We start from the raw sequence: 19,475 nt of genomic DNA, 5'->3' as shown, positions 1-19,475 counted from the left end.
TATTTATTATGCCCTACCCGCCTATCATAATAATATTAATAATAATAATAAATAGTTACTACTTAATAAGAGCTTATTGTGAAGCGGTTTTACATGTTCCATTTCATTTACTCCTCACAGTGACTCTGTAGGGAGGGAACTATTATTATCACCATTGTATTGATGAAGCTGAAGCTCATAGAGAAGCTCATAACTTTTTGAAGTCTTACAGCTAGTAAGAATCAGGTCTCTGGTGCGCTTATCTAATGTATTAAAATGTGTGAATAAACATAAATATTCTTCTATTTTTTAATAAATGGAAACAATTGTATTTGGCAGATTATATTTGCATTGGTAATAATATCACAAACATATGTATTTTTATCAGCAAAATAAGTTATCCCCAATTACTAATTCTTAAAAATATAATGTAAGGATTCCCCAATCAGGTGAAAGCCTCAGGAGCTAAAACTATCCTTGGCTTGGCACAGCTTATACATTGTGCCCAGGTTACCCAGGCAAGTAATACTTTTCCAACATTATTTAAGTTCTGTGGAATTTTCCAGTATGTTGTCTGTTGCAAAAGTCAAACCTCTCCTAGGACTTGTCCCATCACAACCCCCAGGCTATCAGATTGTCAAAGCATAGTCATCCCACTTGATTATGAGTTCGGCAAGATGTGCTACAAACTTTTGCACAAGTTCAGGCTTCCTTGAAACAATACACCCGTGTTAGCAATATCCTGCCCCACCTAGAAACCTAGGTACACAGGAGAACTTAGATCTTAAGAAGATGTCTTTTCCAATTACTGTCTTCGCTAAGCATCCATAAAGAGATACAGACTTTGAACTCAACTTATCTAATTTATTTGACCCTACTGTCATAAAATGTTTAAATTCAAGGATTATAAAGGATAGTAACAGGGAAAGAATTCAGGGTTCCGGGGCAGAGGATCAGTCAGGCAAGATAATCAACTTTTCAGTGCTCAGCCGGTAAGTGGTAAGCCTGTCTTGAAGAACAGATAGAGAGACAAGTGAGGGAAATTCATTTTGAAAAACTGGTGTCTTAGTGGAGTTTAAGGAAAGCTATGGTATCAATTCTCCACTTCCGTGGGGGGTGGAGAAGATCTGCCAAGAAGCCCACACTTCCAGGTTTTATTGAGTATTTATAGTGGAGAGTGTTTGAGAAAGCTCTACTAATGACCAAATTCTGAAATCATCACTATTATAACTGTGTGATAGAAATATATTTGACAAAATTTTTAAATTACAAAAGAATCAATATTAGTAATAATCATATATTATTTTAAAAGATTAATACAGACCTGCCAGTCAGAAAGAGATTGCCGGGCAGGGATAAAACTTGTTCCTGTCAGGACAAGCCTGGGACTGGGGAAGATCTATGATACCCAAAGTAGTCCTGGGTACTTTCCAGTTTTTGACAGCTAATGGTCAGGTCAAGGGGGAAAAAGTCTAAATTGCTTAAGTTAATGAAGTAGCCAGGGATTGAAAAGGATTAACAGCAACTTTTAAAGGAAGAGAATATTAATCTAGGCATAAGGGTACTTCAGAATATGGTCTTGGGAGTCCTGGTTTGAATCTTTTTTTTTTTTAAGAGAGAGAGAGAGAGAGAATTTTTTAATATTTATTTTTTAGTTTTTGGCAGACACAACATCTTTGTTGGTATGTGGTGCTGAGGATCGAACCTGGGCCGCACGCATGCCAGGCAAGCACGCTACCGCTTAAGCCACATCCCCAGCCCTGGGCTTGAATCTTCACTTTGACATTTATTATTTTGGGGAATCTTGAAAAAAAATGCATCTTTTCTCTAAACCTTTAGAAACTACCACAAGATGGTGGTGGTTGTGTACTTGATTGTGATTAAGGAATGTATGTGAAATGTTTAGCACAGTGTCCATTGCATGGATGACCTTCCATATGTGTTTTTACTAATAGCAGTACTCTTTCTTTCTTCTTTCCTTCCTTCCTTTCTTTACTTTCTTTCTCTTTCTTTCTTTTTGTGGTGCTGGGGGTTGAACCCTGGGCCTTGCATTTGCTAGTGCTTTACCATTGAGCTACATTCCTAGTATTGTTAGGGCTGTAGCTAAATGGTAAAGTGTAGTAGTACTATTTTTTTTTAAAAAAAAATATTTATTTTTTAGTTGTAGTTGGACATAATACCTTTATTTATTTATTATGTGGTACTGAGGATCAAATCCAGGGCCTCGCATGTGCTAGGCGAGTGCTCTACTGCTGAGCCACAACCCCAGCCCTGTAGTAGTACTATTGAAGTAATGGATACATATATTTTTCCAAGACAGAAAAAGAGAACATTTTAGGGAGAAGAATGCAAGAGCAAATGCACAGAAAAAGGGAAAAAAGGAGACCTTGATTATTTATTAATTTTAGTCCATACTGGGTTAAGAGGGAAAAGTATTTAGAGGGGAGCTGCAAAGACATTAACATCATTTAAAACTATAGGCGCCATTTTTCAATTGAATCCTTTCTGACCATGCACATTCAAGTCCTTAGGATTTGGAATGGTTTTAAGAACTCTCTAGGAAGCTGGGCATGGTTGTGCATGCCTTAAATCCCAGCAGTTCAGGAGGCTGAGGCAGAAGGATGTCAAGTTCAAAGCCAGCCTCAGCAATCTAGTGAGGCCCTGAGCAATTTAAAGAGACCTTGTCTCAAACTTTTTTTTTTAAAGAGAGAGAAAATTTTTAATATTTATTTTTTAGTTCTTGGCGGACACAACATCTTTGTTGGTATGTGGTGCTGAGGCTCGAACCCGGGTTGCACGCATGCCAGGTGAGCGCGCTATCGCTTTTAAAATTTTATTTTAAAAGTTTGTTTTAAAAAGACTTGGGTTGGGGCTGGGGATGTGGCTCAAGCGATAGCGCGCTCGCCTGGCATGCGTGCAGCCCGGGTTCGAGCCTCAGCACCACATACCAACAAAGATGTTGTGTCCGCCGAGAACTAAAAAATAAAAATATTAAAAATTCTCTCTCTCTCTCTCTCTCTCTCCTCTCTCCTCTCTCCTCTCTCACTCTTTCTTTAAAAAAAAAAAAAAGACTTGGGATGTGGCTCAATGGTTAAGCACCCCTGGATTCAATCCCCAGTACTAAATAAATAAATAAATAAAAATACAAAATACAAAGGGCTGGGGATGTGGCTCAATGGTTAAGTGCTCTAGGTTCAATCCTCAGTACCGAAGAAACAGAACAAAACTCCTTTTGTCCAGAGAACAAAATGATCAAAGATAATCAAGAAAGTCTTTCAAAACAAGTTACTTTGTTTAGTAAGGCCCATCTGAGAATGAAGGAAATTTCATTTCTCTTTCTGTTAAAATGTTGTTCTGTCAATTTCTCTAGGGAAGATTGGTTTTTATTTTCCCCCAGGGCTGCCCCATATCTTATGGCCTATTTCCTTGTGGTTTTCCTTTTGTTGCCTGAAAAAAATTTTTTCTTAATACTAAAAGTACTTTGAACTTAATCAGAACAGAGTTGTTTAATTAAAAACTAAAAGTAGTACCGTTATAGCTGGGATGACTCATCTGGGACTCTATTTTAAATGCCTCGTAGACAGGAAGAAGGTTCATAAACTCATTGTAGACCAAAGTACAGAACCAACTGCATTCTTTTCCCATAGCAGATCCGACCTGAGTTCATTAAGGATGGCACAGAAAAGCAGCAGTCTAATGCAAGTGTACATATTACTCCTCACAACAATTTTATTTTTGCCACGAGAGATAACAAGTAAGTTAATATTCTCTTTGGCTTCTTTTTCGATAAAGAAAAAATTTCAGATTAAAAACCTGATGGATGGATATTGAGTACATCCTTGAATTCCAATTTGGAATGTACACAGTTGGTATGACTCAGTACAAATGACAGACAACATAATAAAAAATTAAGTGGAAAAATATTGGTTTTGTGGTTTTGATAGTACAAGACAAGGCGAAGTACCTTATTCTCTCCAGAGTCAGGGCTGAACTGTCCCTACATTTTAATGCATTTCAGTAATCTCATTTGAACATACAGGAGAGTCTTTTCTGCAATTTTCTCCCACCCCCAACTGGAAATAGCTTCTTCCATCTCTGTATTTTAAAAGAAGTACATAATCATGGTACTAGAAATGAGGCAAAGGGCTCAATGGTAGAGTACTTAGTATGTGTATGGCCCTGGCTTCAATTCCAAATGCCAAAAAATTAAAAATAAATTAGGTACTCTATAAAAGAATAAAGAAGGGCTTCAAATGTAACTTAGTGGGAGAGTGCTTGCCTAGCATGTCCAAAGTCATGAATTCAATCCCTAGCATTGCCAAAAAAAAAAAAAAAAAAAAAGTAAAAATTCCCTGAAATCCCATTATCCAGAGGTAACCATTCAACATTTTGATAGTAAGCCACAATCCCATTATTTTTACCAAAGGCTTATGCTTTTTAAAAGACAAATTAGGGTTGGGGCTTTAGCTCAGTGTTAGAATGCTTGCCCTGGATTCAATCCAAAATAAAAAGGACAATATTTGCAGAATATATTAACATATATTATGAGGGGGGGCAGGATTATGGCAGTTAAAATTCTAACTTTTGTTATTTTCTTCTGAACCAGGAAAATCAAAGCTGAAATTCACAATTATTGCCACATAATGAAGGGATTTCTAAAAATTAGAGCTGGAGGGGAAAAACAAGTGCTATATATCCTGATCACTCACCCCAGAAAAAAACTTGTCTATACCTCAAATAATTACTATTTAAACATCTTTTTATTTTACTCACTGCCAAAACAGTGTCAAAACATCAGAAATGCAAGAACAAATTTGTCTATAATCTCATTATGTGATCAGAAAAGCAGTTTCAAGCCATTTTCTGCTACTATGCATATTCAATTTTGATACACTTGTGGTAATTATCAGAGATTTAATGCATATTCTGCCTTTTCACCTAATGTTATGCCTTAAATAATTTTCCACTTTGCTATAGTGCTTTTTCCTTTTTATTTCCCTATTTCCACTCCCTTACTTTCCTACTGCTAGCCCCTGAATTAAACGAATTAAGTCTGATAAGTACTTCTCTGATTTTTTTTTCTCTACTTTAAAAATCCTGGTCAATATATGTAAGATTTCTTCTCAAGCTTTTCCCCATAAATATATAGATTACATATATGTATCTATATACACACACAATGGGTATATATTTATTTATATATACATATATATGTATATAGGATCATTTGGGGATTATTCTGTATATTCTGGTTTTTAATTCAGTAGTTCTTAAATGTCACTGCACATTAGAATTACCTGGAGTGAAGGGCTTTAAAAAAGCCCAATGCCTGGGGAATAAAATTGAACAAATTAATATTGTTATATTGTGTGCATTTTTAAAATATGTAACAGTGAATCCTACTATTAGGTATAATTAGTATGCACAAATTTAAAAATCTGGAAAAATATTTATTTTTAAAAAGTAAAAAATTAAGTAAAAAATAAAAATTAAAAGTCCATTGCCCAGCCTGTACTCATGTCAATCGGTTGGCTGTCTGGTGATGAAAGTCTGGCATCAAGACTTTATAAAAAATCTCCAGGTGAGCTAGGCATGGTGATGCATGCCTGTAATCGCAAGAGGATCACAAGTTCAAGGCCAGTTTGGGCAACTTAGCAAGACCTTGTCTCAAAGTAAAAAAAAAAAAAAAAAAATTAAAGGGGCTGGGAATATAGCTCAGTGGTAGGGTGCTTTGCTTAGCATGTTGAGGCCCTGGATTCCAAGTAACACACACACACACACACACACACACACACACACACACACACACACACACATATAGAGCTGAAGGTGATTTCAAAGTGCAGCAAAGTTTGATGACCACCATTTTTTGTTGTTGTTTTTTGTGATGCTGGGGATTGAACCCAGGGCCTTATGCATGCAAGGCAAGCACTCTACCAACTGAGCTATACCCCCAGCCCAATCACCATTTTTAATCATTTTCTTTTTAATGAATAATACATTATGAATCTATTCCTTGTAAAGTCACATAGATCAATAGGACTATTTTTAATGGTTGAGAGGACATTTTGTTGCACTGATGTAACTTAATTTATTTAACCAATCCCCTATTGATGAATATTCTAGGTTGTTCACTCGGCATACCTTAATATGTATCTTCCTATACTCCCAGGTAGTTCCGTTTTAACTGTGAATGGTAAAACGGAAAACTATGTTCTGGATACTCAACGTGGCTTCCAAGCATCTCTGGAGTGTGTTGTTCAAAACCACACAAGAGACGAAGAACTTCTCTGGTATAGAGAAGATGGGAGAGTGGACTTGAAACCTGGAAACAATATCAACTCCAGTTCTGTCTGTGTCTCCTCCATCAGTGAAAATGACCATGGAGTCAATTTTACCTGCAAGCTGCAGAGGGATCAGACGGTGTCTGTCTCAGTGGTACTGAATGTTACTTGTGAGTGAAGGGAAAAGAATCAATCATGTGACTGCACTACATTAAATGGTAGTTGAAATCGAGGTCTTGATTTTGCCAAATGGTCCAATTTATGCCCCCACAACAAGGCACGAGAGTGCCTACTTCCCCACACCTTCACCAGCACCGAGTCTCTGCTGGTCTCCTTTGAAATATTCTTTTAATTTTTTCAGTTAAGAATGTATTAGTTATTAGTGTTTCTTTTCTGTGAAATGCCTGCTGATATCCTTTAACCATTTTTCTATTGGAATATTTGCATTCTTTCTCTTTCATTCTTTTTTTTTTTAGTTGTAAATGAACACAATACCTTTATTTTATTTATTTAGTTAATTTTCTATGTGGTGCTGAGGATCAAACCCAGTGCCCCACACATGCTAGGCACTGAGCTACAACCACAGCCCCATCATTAATTTTTTTGTTATTAATTTTTATAACATAAAACTTTTGCCAATTAGGATGGTAAGTATTGCTCCTATTTATTTATTTGATACTGGGGATTGAAGCCAAGGGTGCTCTATCAGTGATATATATCGCCAGTCATTTTTTTTTTTTTAATATTTATTTTTTAGTTCTCGACGGACACAACATCTTTGTTGGTATGTGGTGCTGAGGATCGAACCCGGGCCGCACGCATGCCAGGCGAGTGTGCTACCGCTTGAGCCACATCCCCAGCCATCACCAGTCATTTTGTTATTTTTTATTTTAGACAGGGTCTTACTAAGTTGCTGAGGTTGGCCTCAAAACTTGAGATTCTCCTGACCCAGCCTCCCAAATCACTAGGATTACGGGCATGTAATACTATGTTTGGCTGCTACCTATTTTTAATATATTTCATAGCTTTTTTTTTGTCATATTGAACATTTTCACATTTATATATTTAAAATTACCAATCCTTTTTTGTTGTTTTTTTAATATTTATTTTTAGTTGGACACAATATGTTTATTTATTTATTTTTGTGTGGTGCTGAGGATTGAACCCAGGGCCTCGAATGTGCTAGGCAAGCACTCTACCGCTGAGCCACAACCCCAGCTCCCTCTTTGTCGGTATTTAGCTTTTGTGTTGTGTTTAGAAATACCTTTCCTGGGGATCATTTAATATCTCTTTAAAATCCAAAAAGTACTGGGTTGGGGATGCAGCTCAGTGGCAGTGTTCCATCCCCAGCACTGCAAAACAAAACCAGAAAATATGAAGCTCTTCAAAGACTTAATATCCCATTGTTGGAACTAAATACAAAGTTTAGGGGAACAATCCAATGATACTAAATAGGCACTTGTATGGTTTGTATCAGTGGAAAGCTGGTTCTACCAGGGGAGGTGTGGTTGAGATTGTGAAGCACCATGTAGAGTAGGACAATGGTGTGAGGTGGGGTGTGGTAAGGTTTGGTAGAAGGAGCTCTCAATTTGCAACATAGTAATAAAAGTCAAACTTACTTGATCCAATGAGCTCAACCAACTTTTCTGTAATCCCAAATACATGAGTGGAGAAAATGCTGAGTAATTTAGCTCTAGAAAATTCTGACATCCTGCACTTTGAGTTTCCTGAGTGAATCATTTGTGGGTTCCCAAGCTTTGTTTTTTATTTGCAAAGAATTGATAAGATGTATTTTTTTTTCTTTTCTTTTCTTTTTTTTTTTTTTTTTTTTTTTGGTGGTGGTGGTTCAGGGGATCAAATTCATGGCCTTACTCACACTAGTAAAATGTAACTTTTAGCAAGCTATGTCTTGGCTACTTTGATAAAGAAGCCAAGGCTATCAGAGGATATTGGTGGTTTTGTAATTCAGCTTTATGAAATGACAGATGAGAAAATTGAAGCCCAGATTGGGGCCCCAAATCACAGTGGGCGCTGAGAACAGAATATGAATCCCCAACCTCCTAATTTACTGCTTTCCGCATGGTATCTTCTTAAGGGAGACATGGCAACAATGTCAATAATACGATTTGGTGGCTTCAAGAAATTGTTTTCCTTTTCCAGCCTCAAATTGCTTTTAAAATCATCTTTATAACAACCTTTAAATATCATTGTTGCTACATATATATGTAACCAACTGGTCAATGATTCATAGTGATAATAATTGACACAGACTCATCAACCAATAAACCAAAATGAGTTTATAAATGTGACAAGAATATTATGTACTCTCTAAAGGAAGTATTATTAGTGTTGTAAATAGCCGAGCAAGAACTAAGTAGGGGCTGGAGTGTAGCACAGTGGTACAGCACGTGCTCAGCATGTTTGAGGTCCTGGGTTCAATCTCCAGCACCAAAAGTAAAACAAACAAACAAACAACAGCAACAACAACAACAACAAAAAAAACAAACAATTGATTGGAGCCTGGATAATATGCTATTTGGAGAAGAGTATAGAAAAACAGTTTCTTTAATTTGCTGTTGCACAAAGTATAAATTGATAATCTCTCTTTTGCAATATCTATCAAAATTTAAAGTATGCCTACCCTGTGATATGACATTTCTCCTTTTAGACATTAACTGTGGATAAAAGCATGTACTTGTGCATACAAAGACATGTGTAAGGATACTTTTATTGTAGTATTATTTACCATTTTTAAATTAAACCATCTAATGCCCGTCACAGTAAAATAAAATAGTCATGTTTTATACTACAGCACTCTAAAAGCAGTGAGCTAGGTTTTTTTTTGTGTGTGTGATTCATTGTGAGTATATCTCAAAAACATGCAAGTTAATAAGAGAATTAAGTCTTTTATGTAAATGTTTCCCATGCTCCTAAAAATACATTTTTTTCTCCTATGTGGACATTATATGTGTAGAAAATTACTTTTTAAAAAAAGATCTGGAAAGATTTATCCCAAATTCATAGCAGTGGATATCTCTGGGGAGTCAGAAAGGGACCAGACCAGAGTCAAAGAGGATTTTAGATTTATTTGAAATGCACTGATTTTTTTTAAAGGGAGCATTTCTGCATAGATGATATGCTTAAACATTGGGCTTAAATAGCTAAATTAAAAGAAATAACTAATGGGATCTGTCCACAAATGAAACTGTCCTATTTGGTAGTTGTGTTCACTATTCCAGCAGCTTCCTACATATCTGAATACCATATAACATTCTTGTTGGATATGGATATAGAACTCAAGCTCATTCCAAAGAGCAACAAAATGTCATTCTTCTGAGAAAGTTATTAATAGTGCAGCCTACTCAGGGTCTAATTATTCAGTGTGCAGATTATACAAGCTCCTTTTTTCTTCTCCATGTCTACCTCCTTCCTACTGCCCACTCTTTAACCATTTTATTAATCTTTTGCACCTTTGCCAGAAAATGCAAGGGACTGTTCTAGTTATTTATTTTTTAGTTGTAGTTGGGGAAAGTTAAAGAAAAGAGGGGAATGTTAGCTCAGCTGTTTCTCCCCCTGGATGTTGGAAAACTTTGGTGGAGGGTGAGGATTGGAATTATTTGTTAAAGATATAGTAAATGTGTTGGACTATCTATGGGTCTACAACTGTTCTTATGGAAGGAGTAAGGAGTAACCTACACAGAGGGATGAGAGGGACTCACTAACCTTCCATTGATGCCAGAACTGCTGGGACCAGAATATCTTCTGGGTGGAGGGCATTATTTCTAGAGGATCATTGAAGAAATGCAAATATGCATTGGAAAATATGTGGCCGTAGCCAGGTGCAGTGGTGCATGCTTATAATCCCAGCAGCTCTGGAGGCTGAGGCAGGAGGATTGCAAGTTCAAAGGCAGTCTCAGCAATATAGTGAGGCCCCAAACAGCTTAGCAAGTCCCTGTCTCAAAATAAAAAATAAAAAGGGCTGAGTTAAATGGTTAAGTGTCCTTGAGTTCAATCCCTGGTACAATAACTATCTATTTGGCCAGGAAAAATGTAGCTAGATAAAATGCAAAAATAAGAGGGTGTGAATACTGCCTTCAGAAATACCATCACCACAATAATAATAATAGCTAGCACTACAGTAAATTCTTCACAGGGATTATCTCGTTCAACCTTCACAGCAACTTATGAGCTAGGTATTATCATCCCATTTTTTTTAGATGAGGAAACTGAGACCTTAATAGTTGAATAACTATCTCAAAGTCACAAGTAAGTGGTGTAGATGGAATTAGGACTAACAAACACTAATGCCTGTCTTCTTAGTATCACACTGTTTCATCCAATACTAGCACAGCCTAGTTTATTATATTTACCCTCAGAAAGCACAGACCCAAGGCTTATAGTCTTAAGTTATTACAAATTGTCCAGTCAGGACAGACTCATTAGCATATACACTATGTTTATAATTGCATACTGTTTCATCATTTGTCTTCTCCACACTAAATGTTCTAGGAGGTTTAGAACTTAAGTGTGTTGTTTATCACTGTATCTTTATTTCCTAGCCCATGCTGAGCACAAAGTAGGAACTCAATACATTTCTGAATGACTACAAGAGAAAGGCTGAAGGAAGACCTTGAACATGGGTAAACTACGGCTTATGTTTCTAATTAAACTTAAATGCTTGAATCTTCCAGTTCCTCCTCTCCTAAGTGGAAATGACTTCCAAACAGTTGAAGAAGACAGCAATGTGAACTTGGTTTGCAATGTGAAATCCAACCCCCAGGCTCAAATGATGTGGTACAAAAACAATAACATCCTGACTTTAGAGAAAAACCACCACCAAATCCAACAGACAAGCGAGTCTCTTCAGCTGTCCATCAGCAAAGTCAAGAAATCTGACAATGGAACCTACAGCTGTATTGCAAATTCACCTCTGAAAATGGAGACCTTGGACTTTCACCTGATTGTTAAAGGTAACTCTCTTTTTAAGCAATATCCAGCATGGAGAAAAACTCATAATAGAGTCTCAGTACATAACTTTGGGGGGGCTGGTGTTGTGGCTCAGCGATAGAGCGCTCACCTAGCACAGGAGAGGCCCTGGGTTCAATCCTCAGCACCACATAAAAATTAATTAATTAATTAATGATGTTGTATTCAACTACAACTAAAAAATAAATATCTTTTAAAAATATTTTTGATGACAACAAATGATGAATCTATTCTTTGGAGAAATAGCCCCATCTAAGGAATTGCCCATTAAGAATTCCAGTCAGTCCTTTTAGGGGAATTATGCTCTTCCATACCAGAAGGTCCTTGCTAGAACCAAATGTAGAAAGCAATTTTGATTGGCTTTTTTATTTTTTAGGGCATGGGGAGTACCAGGATTGGATTCAGGGGCACTCGGCCACTGAGTCACATCCCCAGCCCTATTTTGTATTTTATTTAGAGACAGGGTCTCATTGAGTTGCTTAGTGCCTTGCTTTTGCTGAGGCTGGCTTTGAACTCATGATCCTTCTGCCTCAACCTCCCAAACTGCTGGAATTACAGGCATGTGTCACCATGCTGGCTGATGGACTTTAAGGGAAGAGAATTTCCACAAATTGTCTTGGGCAGCAAGGTGAGACACACTGATCTTTGAGTTACCAGCCTAATGACAAACAGAAGAGAAGTCAGAAACACTCAGAAGAAAGATGCTGATTATCTAGTTATTTTTTTAAAAATGGATCTCTAAAACCACTCCTCACTCTTAAATCCAAACCTATAAGTTTGTCAGCAGAGGGAATGGGAAAAATTGAAGGCAAAAAAAAAAAAATCTTTCTCTTGGATTTTTGTTTCATTTACCCATATTTTTGTTATTAATGTTGTTGCCAAGGATTGAACCCAGGGGTGCTTAATCAGTGAGCCACATCCCCAACTCTTTTTAAAATTTTTTTTTATTTAGAGACAGGGTCTCACTCAGTTGCGTAGGGCCTCTGTAAGTTTCTGGGTCTGGCTTTGAACTTTTGATCCTCCTGCCTCAGCCTCCTGAGCTGCTGGGATTATAGGCATGTGCCACTGCATCCAGTTATAGCTACTCAGGTTTATCACCCCTGCAATAACAGAGAACAAATGAAGCTCCAAATATTTTTCCCTCCTCATATTTCAGACCAAAAGAGAAACACGAGATACCTAATGTAGCAGATGAAGAAAATGCTCATGCACACATTCTCTGGTCTCAGGCCAGTATGCAAGAAGCAGCCAGACAAGCTAAGGCTCCTAAATCTTGTTAGAACATTATTCACTTTGTCATTTGCTTCCTTGTACCTACTCATTGCTACTGTTGCCAGTTCCCAGGAAGCCAACTTGAACCCCTGCCAGAAATGATGGACTGATGTACCCAGTACTGATGTATTCTTATTTCCTCTTGCGGCCCAGCAGGGGTGGTCAGGACATGAAGGGAGCGGCCGATGGGAAGAGTTGCTGTTGGTTGACTGCCCATCATTGTGACTGTTCAGCAATTTGTCCTGCAGAGCAGTGATAGTATGCCTAGGGACTATTTGCTTTAAAAACCAGACTCACAAATAATCTAGGTACCCATAGGAGAGAAACCTTGAAAGGGTTTTTTTTTAAATTTTTTTTTATTAAGGCACATAGGGTTTGGCTTAAAACTTGTGGCTTTTTACCTCCCCAGGGCCACATAAGCAGTGTAGTATGGGTCTCATGCCTTGTCATCCTATCTGGCTGTAAGACCACACTTGAAAGCTAGGGAATGATATCATTCCTTTTGGTTAAAAAGAAATTGTAATTGCTCTATGCCACAGGGGGAAAAATATATATATATATCCCATACAACTTGTGTGGCAATCAGCAAATTGCCTTTCGGGTGGGCAGAGACTTGTTTTGGGTGGAGCTCTTCCAAACCAACTTGTTTTTCTTATTTCTTCTTGCTTTGTTACTTCCCTGGCTGTTGGCTGCCTTCATAACACAAGCCCTCTGCTGCTGGTGCCGAGGCTCAGTGCCAAGTTTTCCACGAGGCTCTCCCAGCTTCATTGCTCAGTGGGGTAGTTTCTAAATGAAGCCATGCAAAGCCAGAAATGACATCATAGAGTTGTGTTGTGTGTGTGTGTGTGTGTGTGTGTGTATGTATGTGTGTGTGTGTGTGTTTGTGTGGTGCTGGCGATCAAATCCAGGGCCTTGCACATGCTAGGCAGGCACTCTACTACTAAACTACATCCTTACCCCCACCCTTTTTTTTTTTTTTTTTAATTTTTAGTTTTTGAGTCAGGGTCTCATACATTGCTCAAATTGACCTGGAACTTGGGATCCTCCTGCCTCCAGCTCCCAAGTAGCTGGGATTACAGGCATGTGCCACCATGCTCAGCATCAGGAAGTCTTTCTTAAGCCCATGTGCTGAAATTATTTTACCACAATGGATGCGAGAGGTAGAGATACCAAGTCTGGTTACAAAGGAGAGCATAAAAGCAGAACAAGAGGAGAGGTGCAGTTATGTTTGTCAAAATCATTTCCAACAGAAACTTAGAATCCAGGGGCTCAGATGGTTTTCAGCTTGTTTGTGGAATGGAAGCTGTTACATGTGGCTTCATTTTATTCATCCTGGTAGAAAAATTATTCCAACCTGTGACTGAATTCTGATTTCCTAATCATATCATCTTTGCTTCCTCTTCGTTTTGACATCTTTCCTTGCCACCAAAGTGGAGGGGTCCTTGAGTAAGGTAAAGCCCCTTAGTGTGTCCCAGAGCTGGCTCTAACAGAGCCAGAGATTTCTAGAAGAAGACCCACTGAACACAGTTTCTCCAGAGGCTGGAAAGACCCACACCTTCATAAGAATAATTTTTTAGGAATGAAAAATTTTAGAAACAGTTAAGAGACAGCAGAAATGAAGGATACTTAATCCATTTGCTCCCCCAAAATTATTCTGCATAGGAGCTGGGCAAATAATAGGAAGAAAATGAATTAAAAGGCAGTTGATTAATGCATTATATAGGTATGGGGGAATAAACTCTATTTAATAATATTAAGGCACATAGGGTTTGGCTTTGAGATTAGATGTATCTTAAAGTTGCCTGTTCCCCTCCTCCCAACTTTCTCCCTTTGTATGCTCTCACGACCCTATTCCTTTTATAATGCTTATCTCAGTCTGTTTCCCCTCTTTAGAATATGAGCACCATGAAGGCAGGAACTTCCATCTCTGCTCCATTCTATCTCAGCACCTCACATACATTAGCCACTCAGTAAATATTTGCTGATTACACCTCAATCCACAAACTCAGTTGTACAATCAATGGCATAGTCTATTTTTTTTCTTAATTCCTAAAATTTTATCTAAGCCATGATCAGAGCCCATTCCCTTCCTTGGATGGCATTGGAATTTGGGGACTTAGACAAAGTCACTTAAAAACTTTTGTGGCCAGGCATGGTGGTAGGGCACATGCCTGTAATCCCAGCTGCTCAGGAGGCTGAGGCAGGATGATCACAAGTTCAAGACCAACTTCAGCAATTTAATGAAGCTCTGAGCAACTTAGCAAAACCCTATCTCAAAATGAAAAATGAAATGGGCTAGGGATGTGAGTCAGTGGTTAAGTGCTCCTAGTTCAATCTGTGACTCATGGTACCAAAAAGGCAAAAAAAAAAAAAAAAAAAAAGAAACCTTTGTTTTGACCCTAAACACTTCTACTTTGAAGCACTTCATTCCCCTCTCATATCACATATATTAAAGCACATTAAGAGTATTTTTTTTGCCATAAACATTTTGAAAGGAGCTTTATAACTTGAATACATTTTGAAGTTTGTTATAAATAAGTTATTAATTTCATTCTTGAAATTGAAACATTGATATTTAACAGTTGTGTTATAGTTAGCACAGGGTTACTAATTTACTAATTTCCATATTTTCTTTTCATGCTTTGGAGACAATGCTTTATCCCCCATCTCACCTCCAGATTGTGAATATTTTCAAAGGCTTTTGGAAAGCTTTCAAACACAGGCATCATGCCTGTCTGATGAGAGAAATAACTCTGTTATTACCTGGAGCTCAGATAATAAGGGAATGGAATGAGGGGGGCGAGGGGGAGGGAGAGAGAAAATCTTTGCTCAAGTTGGAAAGGCTTAGAGTTCTATTTCCCTAGAGGCACCATGCAGTCATTTTGTATAATGTCTTGGCACTTCTTTAGGCTACTCTCACAGTAAGATATAATTGTCCCTAGTACTCCCAGGGACCATAGACTTCTCTCTCTTTCCTTCTCCAGAAAGTTCTGCACCCTTTATCTTCTTACTCACAAAACCTTCTTCCCCTTCTTTCCTGCTCTGAGATACCACCTAAAATTTTTTTTTGGTTTTTCAAAAGCCAGAAAAAATTATTGACTTCCGCCTACTTCTTTCTTTAGGGCAGAAATTGTGGATGAAGAAAGCACAAAGTGGCCTGACTGCTTGCTTTGGGGAAGCTAGTCATATTATAATAAATTATTCTTTTATAAAGGAATGAATTCATAAACCTGCCTCTGCCATTTATTATTTTGTGACTTTGGAACTGATCTCTCAAAGCCCTTGCTTCCTTGTCTGTAAAATGGTACTTATCTACCTTTTGGCATTGTTGGGAAGATTTAATTAAGAAGATGATATATAAAAATGCAAGAGACAATGACTGGGACTTACATATTAGAAGCATTCAATTGTTCATTTTTCTTCTCTGTGTTTGCCTTTCTGACAGATAAAGCTGTGGTGGTACCAATAGAACCCATTATTGCTGCATGTGTTGTCATCTTTCTGACACTGTGCTTTGGACTGCTTGCTAGACGACAAAGAATAATGAAGGTATCTAAGAATTCTGAGCTATTGGGGCAACAAGTCATCTAAAGGGCTGGGGTGTGACTCAGTGGCAGAGTGGGTGCTCTGTATGCATGAGACACTGGGTTCGATCCCCAGCACTACACACCCACACAAAAAAGTCACCTAAATAATGCCAGAAAACTGGCTATATAAATGACTTGAGTTATAACAAATTTTGTCTGTTCCTCTTATGGTAAGATCTAAAATGAAGTTGCTCAAAGGAATAAATATTGTAAATATATATATATATATATATATATATATATATATATACATATGTGTGTGTGTTTACAATGAATATTGCTTCACAAGGAATAGAAGTACATATGGACAAGGCCTGAATGAAAATAGCTGTGGTGTTAGGGGTAAAGAATTGGTAGGCGATTTTGAGTTGATTTTTCTTCCTTTTAAATTTCCCTTTATTGTTGCTATGGTGTCTGAGGTACAGCAAGTAAACACAAGGAGGAACATCTGCTCTGGGTTCAGAGATCTACGTGCTTACCTCTTAAGTACAGTCACATGCTTCAGCTGGAGTGGGCTGGGATTGGAATTGTCAAATGGTTAACCTCATTGCTTAGCATGATTCAGAGTATGTGCATGCATAAGTTAATGCATGCATTTGATTCTGCCAGTTAATTCAGTGCCAAAGAAGGGCTGATATGGCGGAAAGCCCTCTGCTGAACTTACCAGTCAGCAAGGGACATTCTCTTTGCAACACATAACTAAGTGTTATTCAGGACAATAATGTCTCCCAAGAAGAAATTCACCCCACCCTTTGTACCAATCCAAAGCAATTTGATATCTATATATGAAATACCTGACTGATTAGGGGTCCTGAAAACATCCTGATGAAAAGTTGCATCTTTTTGAAATTCAATAAAAACTATTTAAGTGACCAAAGAAATGAGACCTCAGCCAGTGCAGAGGTGGCTGTATTTCCACAGCACCTGTCCCTAAGCTTTCTTGATGTATTAAAAATACTTATCCATGGACCTCAGAAAAGTAGGAAAACTCATTACTCTTGTGTTTGCTTTCAGCTTTGCATAAAAGAGAAAGACCCTCACACAGAAACAGCTTTGTAAGTACTCTGGACTGGGGTCCTTTCCCGAAGCAGTGGGCAGCAGCGGTATAGTATTAAGTCATTCCGGGCAAAATCTTCCAGAGATGGGTGATATACGAAGGTGAAGGGGTTGGGGGGGGGGCGGCGAATAGAACGTGCAGGAAAATCTGCCTCCACTTTACAGTAAGACAGATTGGAAGGTTGCCTAGAACCAAGAACACATCTTACACCTACTCTCTAAGCAAGTTTGGCCAATAGTTTTGCAACTGTATTGCCAAACAAAGCAAATGACTGAGAGGACCTGCCCTGGGGGGAGCCACGGACTGCTGTAGTACTGCTTCACAACCAGGTCAGGAGCTACATTCTTCACCCTAATTATTACCTTTCTTTGGAGCTCCTTTAGTCTCTTGGCTCCACGCATGTGAAGCGGGTAGTGGGGTAACAAGAATAAAAGCCTCCGTCAGAAAGGATGGATTTTGTTTTGAATTTTTTTGTGTGTTGCTAAGATCATCATTATAATTAATTTCTTGGTTCATTTCAGATGAGAACACTGAGATGCCATCGAATAGAGGAAGAGTTGTGCATCAGGACCTCCTCAATTTATGTAGTCCCATCTGTATTTATTGCTCTTATTAAATTCAAATCCTGTCAAATTGTCAGAGGTTATGATGAAGTGTTTCATTAATCACTTAACAGTCGTTGTTATGACTAATTTGATATACTTATGGGACAATTTTATGGAGAAAGCTGTTCAGAATGAAAAGTAAGATTTCGTTAAGTTTTCTCCTTAAAGTGTATGTGAATTAATTATTTGTTCCGATTAGATTGACAACCATCTACTATTTGATTTGTATTTTTTCAGGTAGGATATTAACAGGCATTTGGAGTTCCCAAATCAGTCCAATTACCAAAAAAATTAAAATAAATATGAAGGAACAACATAGAGTGATCTTTTTTTAATTACCAAGAAAATACATAAAAAATGCAAATTATCACTTACTTTCACTGTCATTTTATAAAAGAAATGTCTTAGGACTAAAGAAAGATTATAATCTCAGTACACGACAGTCCTCCAAGTGGAATAAGTTTAATATTATGAAAAATTCAGCATATGTTCTTATTTTTCTCTTTTCACCATGGTTGACATGGTCACAAAATTGATGAGCTCTATGAGGAAATGAACGTGTGAAGAGCAAGGGAGGGAGCTGGCCAGTGTGTTCCAAGCATCTTTTGATTCTTTTTCCATGGTCCTTTGCATAGATCTAGGTGTATTAATTATGAATCAGCCTGTACTTTTCTCATACATATCAACTTCAAGTTGCAGCTTGCTTAAAATTTATCAGTCTCCCCCACCCCCACCCCCATCCTTTTTTTCATAAGAATCTAGGCTTCTCTTTCCCACACAACTGGCTTGAACTGATGAAGAGGCAATGCTGGCCAGAGTCACCTTTGTTATCTTTGCCAAAGATAGTTCTTTTTCTTTCTTTTCTTTTTTTAAGTGTTAGGGATCAAACCCAAAGCCTCGCATATGCACATATTCTAGGCAAGTGCTCTACCACTGAGCTACACCCCCAGCCTGAAAAAAAAAAAAATTTGTTTTCATCTAATGTTGCAGTAGCTAAATGTGCCACAGTGAGAGAGAAAAGAGGGGTGCAGGGAGATCTGCTGTCAGACAAGTGGTAGAAACGCTCTTACTGACATAGAATCAAAAAGAAGAAATGAGCAGAATATATGAAATCTCAACAGACTTGTTTCTAAAAAGAACAGACACAAATCTTGTGAAGCTCTCTTTGCTTCCTTGGAAACATCAGCATGGATTAGACAGAGATTCTGTGGCTTACAGATTGCTATTTCTTTCTGGAGCCCTGAGCAGGGTTTTGTGGGGAAGCCTCAAGATCACATCCCTCTTTGGGATTTCTTAAAATAAAATTTGGAAGCCCCATGAAAATGCAGTAAAGATAAAGTGGGAGGATTGTGAAAAATCTGAAAGCTTAGATGACGTAGTAGAAGAAGCCTGGAGACTGTAAAGAAGAAGAAGAAGAAGTAGAGGGAGAGGAAAAATAAAGAAAGATCTAAGGCAATAACAGGTTGGGATAGTTTTAAAAGAAAAGGAAATAGAAAAATTTACATATCAAAATGGACCTGGAAGCAGGAAACCAGAGTTGTAGTCTTTGCTGTCTTGTGCAAGCCCTTTTCCCAACTTTGGACCTTTAGAAAATGAGGAGGTTGAATTAGGAGAGACTTTGACACATCAGCTTGACAATTCTAAGATTCTCCAAAGATGCCTACATAGTGTAGTTAAATGCAGGCAAGAGTTGGCAAGAAAGACT

The 19,475-nt window shown here is 37.9% G+C and overlaps 1 protein-coding gene across 1 annotated transcript; it reads left to right on the top strand.

The window, feature by feature from the left end:
- The first annotated feature begins 3,575 nt into the window (after positions 1-3,575).
- Positions 3,576-17,804, top strand: Tmigd1 (transmembrane and immunoglobulin domain containing 1). Its single transcript, XM_005327868.4, has 6 exons — positions 3,576-3,733; positions 6,152-6,433; positions 10,955-11,233; positions 15,967-16,070; positions 17,123-17,163; positions 17,687-17,804. Exons 1-6 carry the CDS (start codon positions 3,652-3,654, stop codon positions 17,688-17,690), a joined length of 792 nt encoding a protein of 263 aa, XP_005327925.1. The 5' UTR covers positions 3,576-3,651; the 3' UTR covers positions 17,691-17,804.
- The last annotated feature ends 1,671 nt before the right edge of the window (positions 17,805-19,475 follow it).

This window comes from Ictidomys tridecemlineatus, chromosome 3 (assembly GCF_052094955.1).
Source record: "Ictidomys tridecemlineatus isolate mIctTri1 chromosome 3, mIctTri1.hap1, whole genome shotgun sequence".
Classification (NCBI taxonomy): domain Eukaryota; kingdom Metazoa; phylum Chordata; class Mammalia; order Rodentia; family Sciuridae; genus Ictidomys; species Ictidomys tridecemlineatus.
The sequence above is the reverse complement of the archived record's forward strand: the minus strand, read 5'-3'. Positions and strand labels throughout refer to the sequence as shown.

Coding starts and splice junctions, on each gene's coding strand:
- Tmigd1 (XM_005327868.4), top strand. CDS start 3,652: ATGGCACAGAAAAGCAGCAGTCTAATGCAAGTGTACATATTACTCCTC. Junction 6,434..10,954: donor AGTGGTACTGAATGTTACTT/GTGAGTGAAGGG, acceptor TGAATCTTCCAG/TTCCTCCTCTCCTAAGTGGA. Junction 11,234..15,966: donor CTTTCACCTGATTGTTAAAG/GTAACTCTCTTT, acceptor CCTTTCTGACAG/ATAAAGCTGTGGTGGTACCA.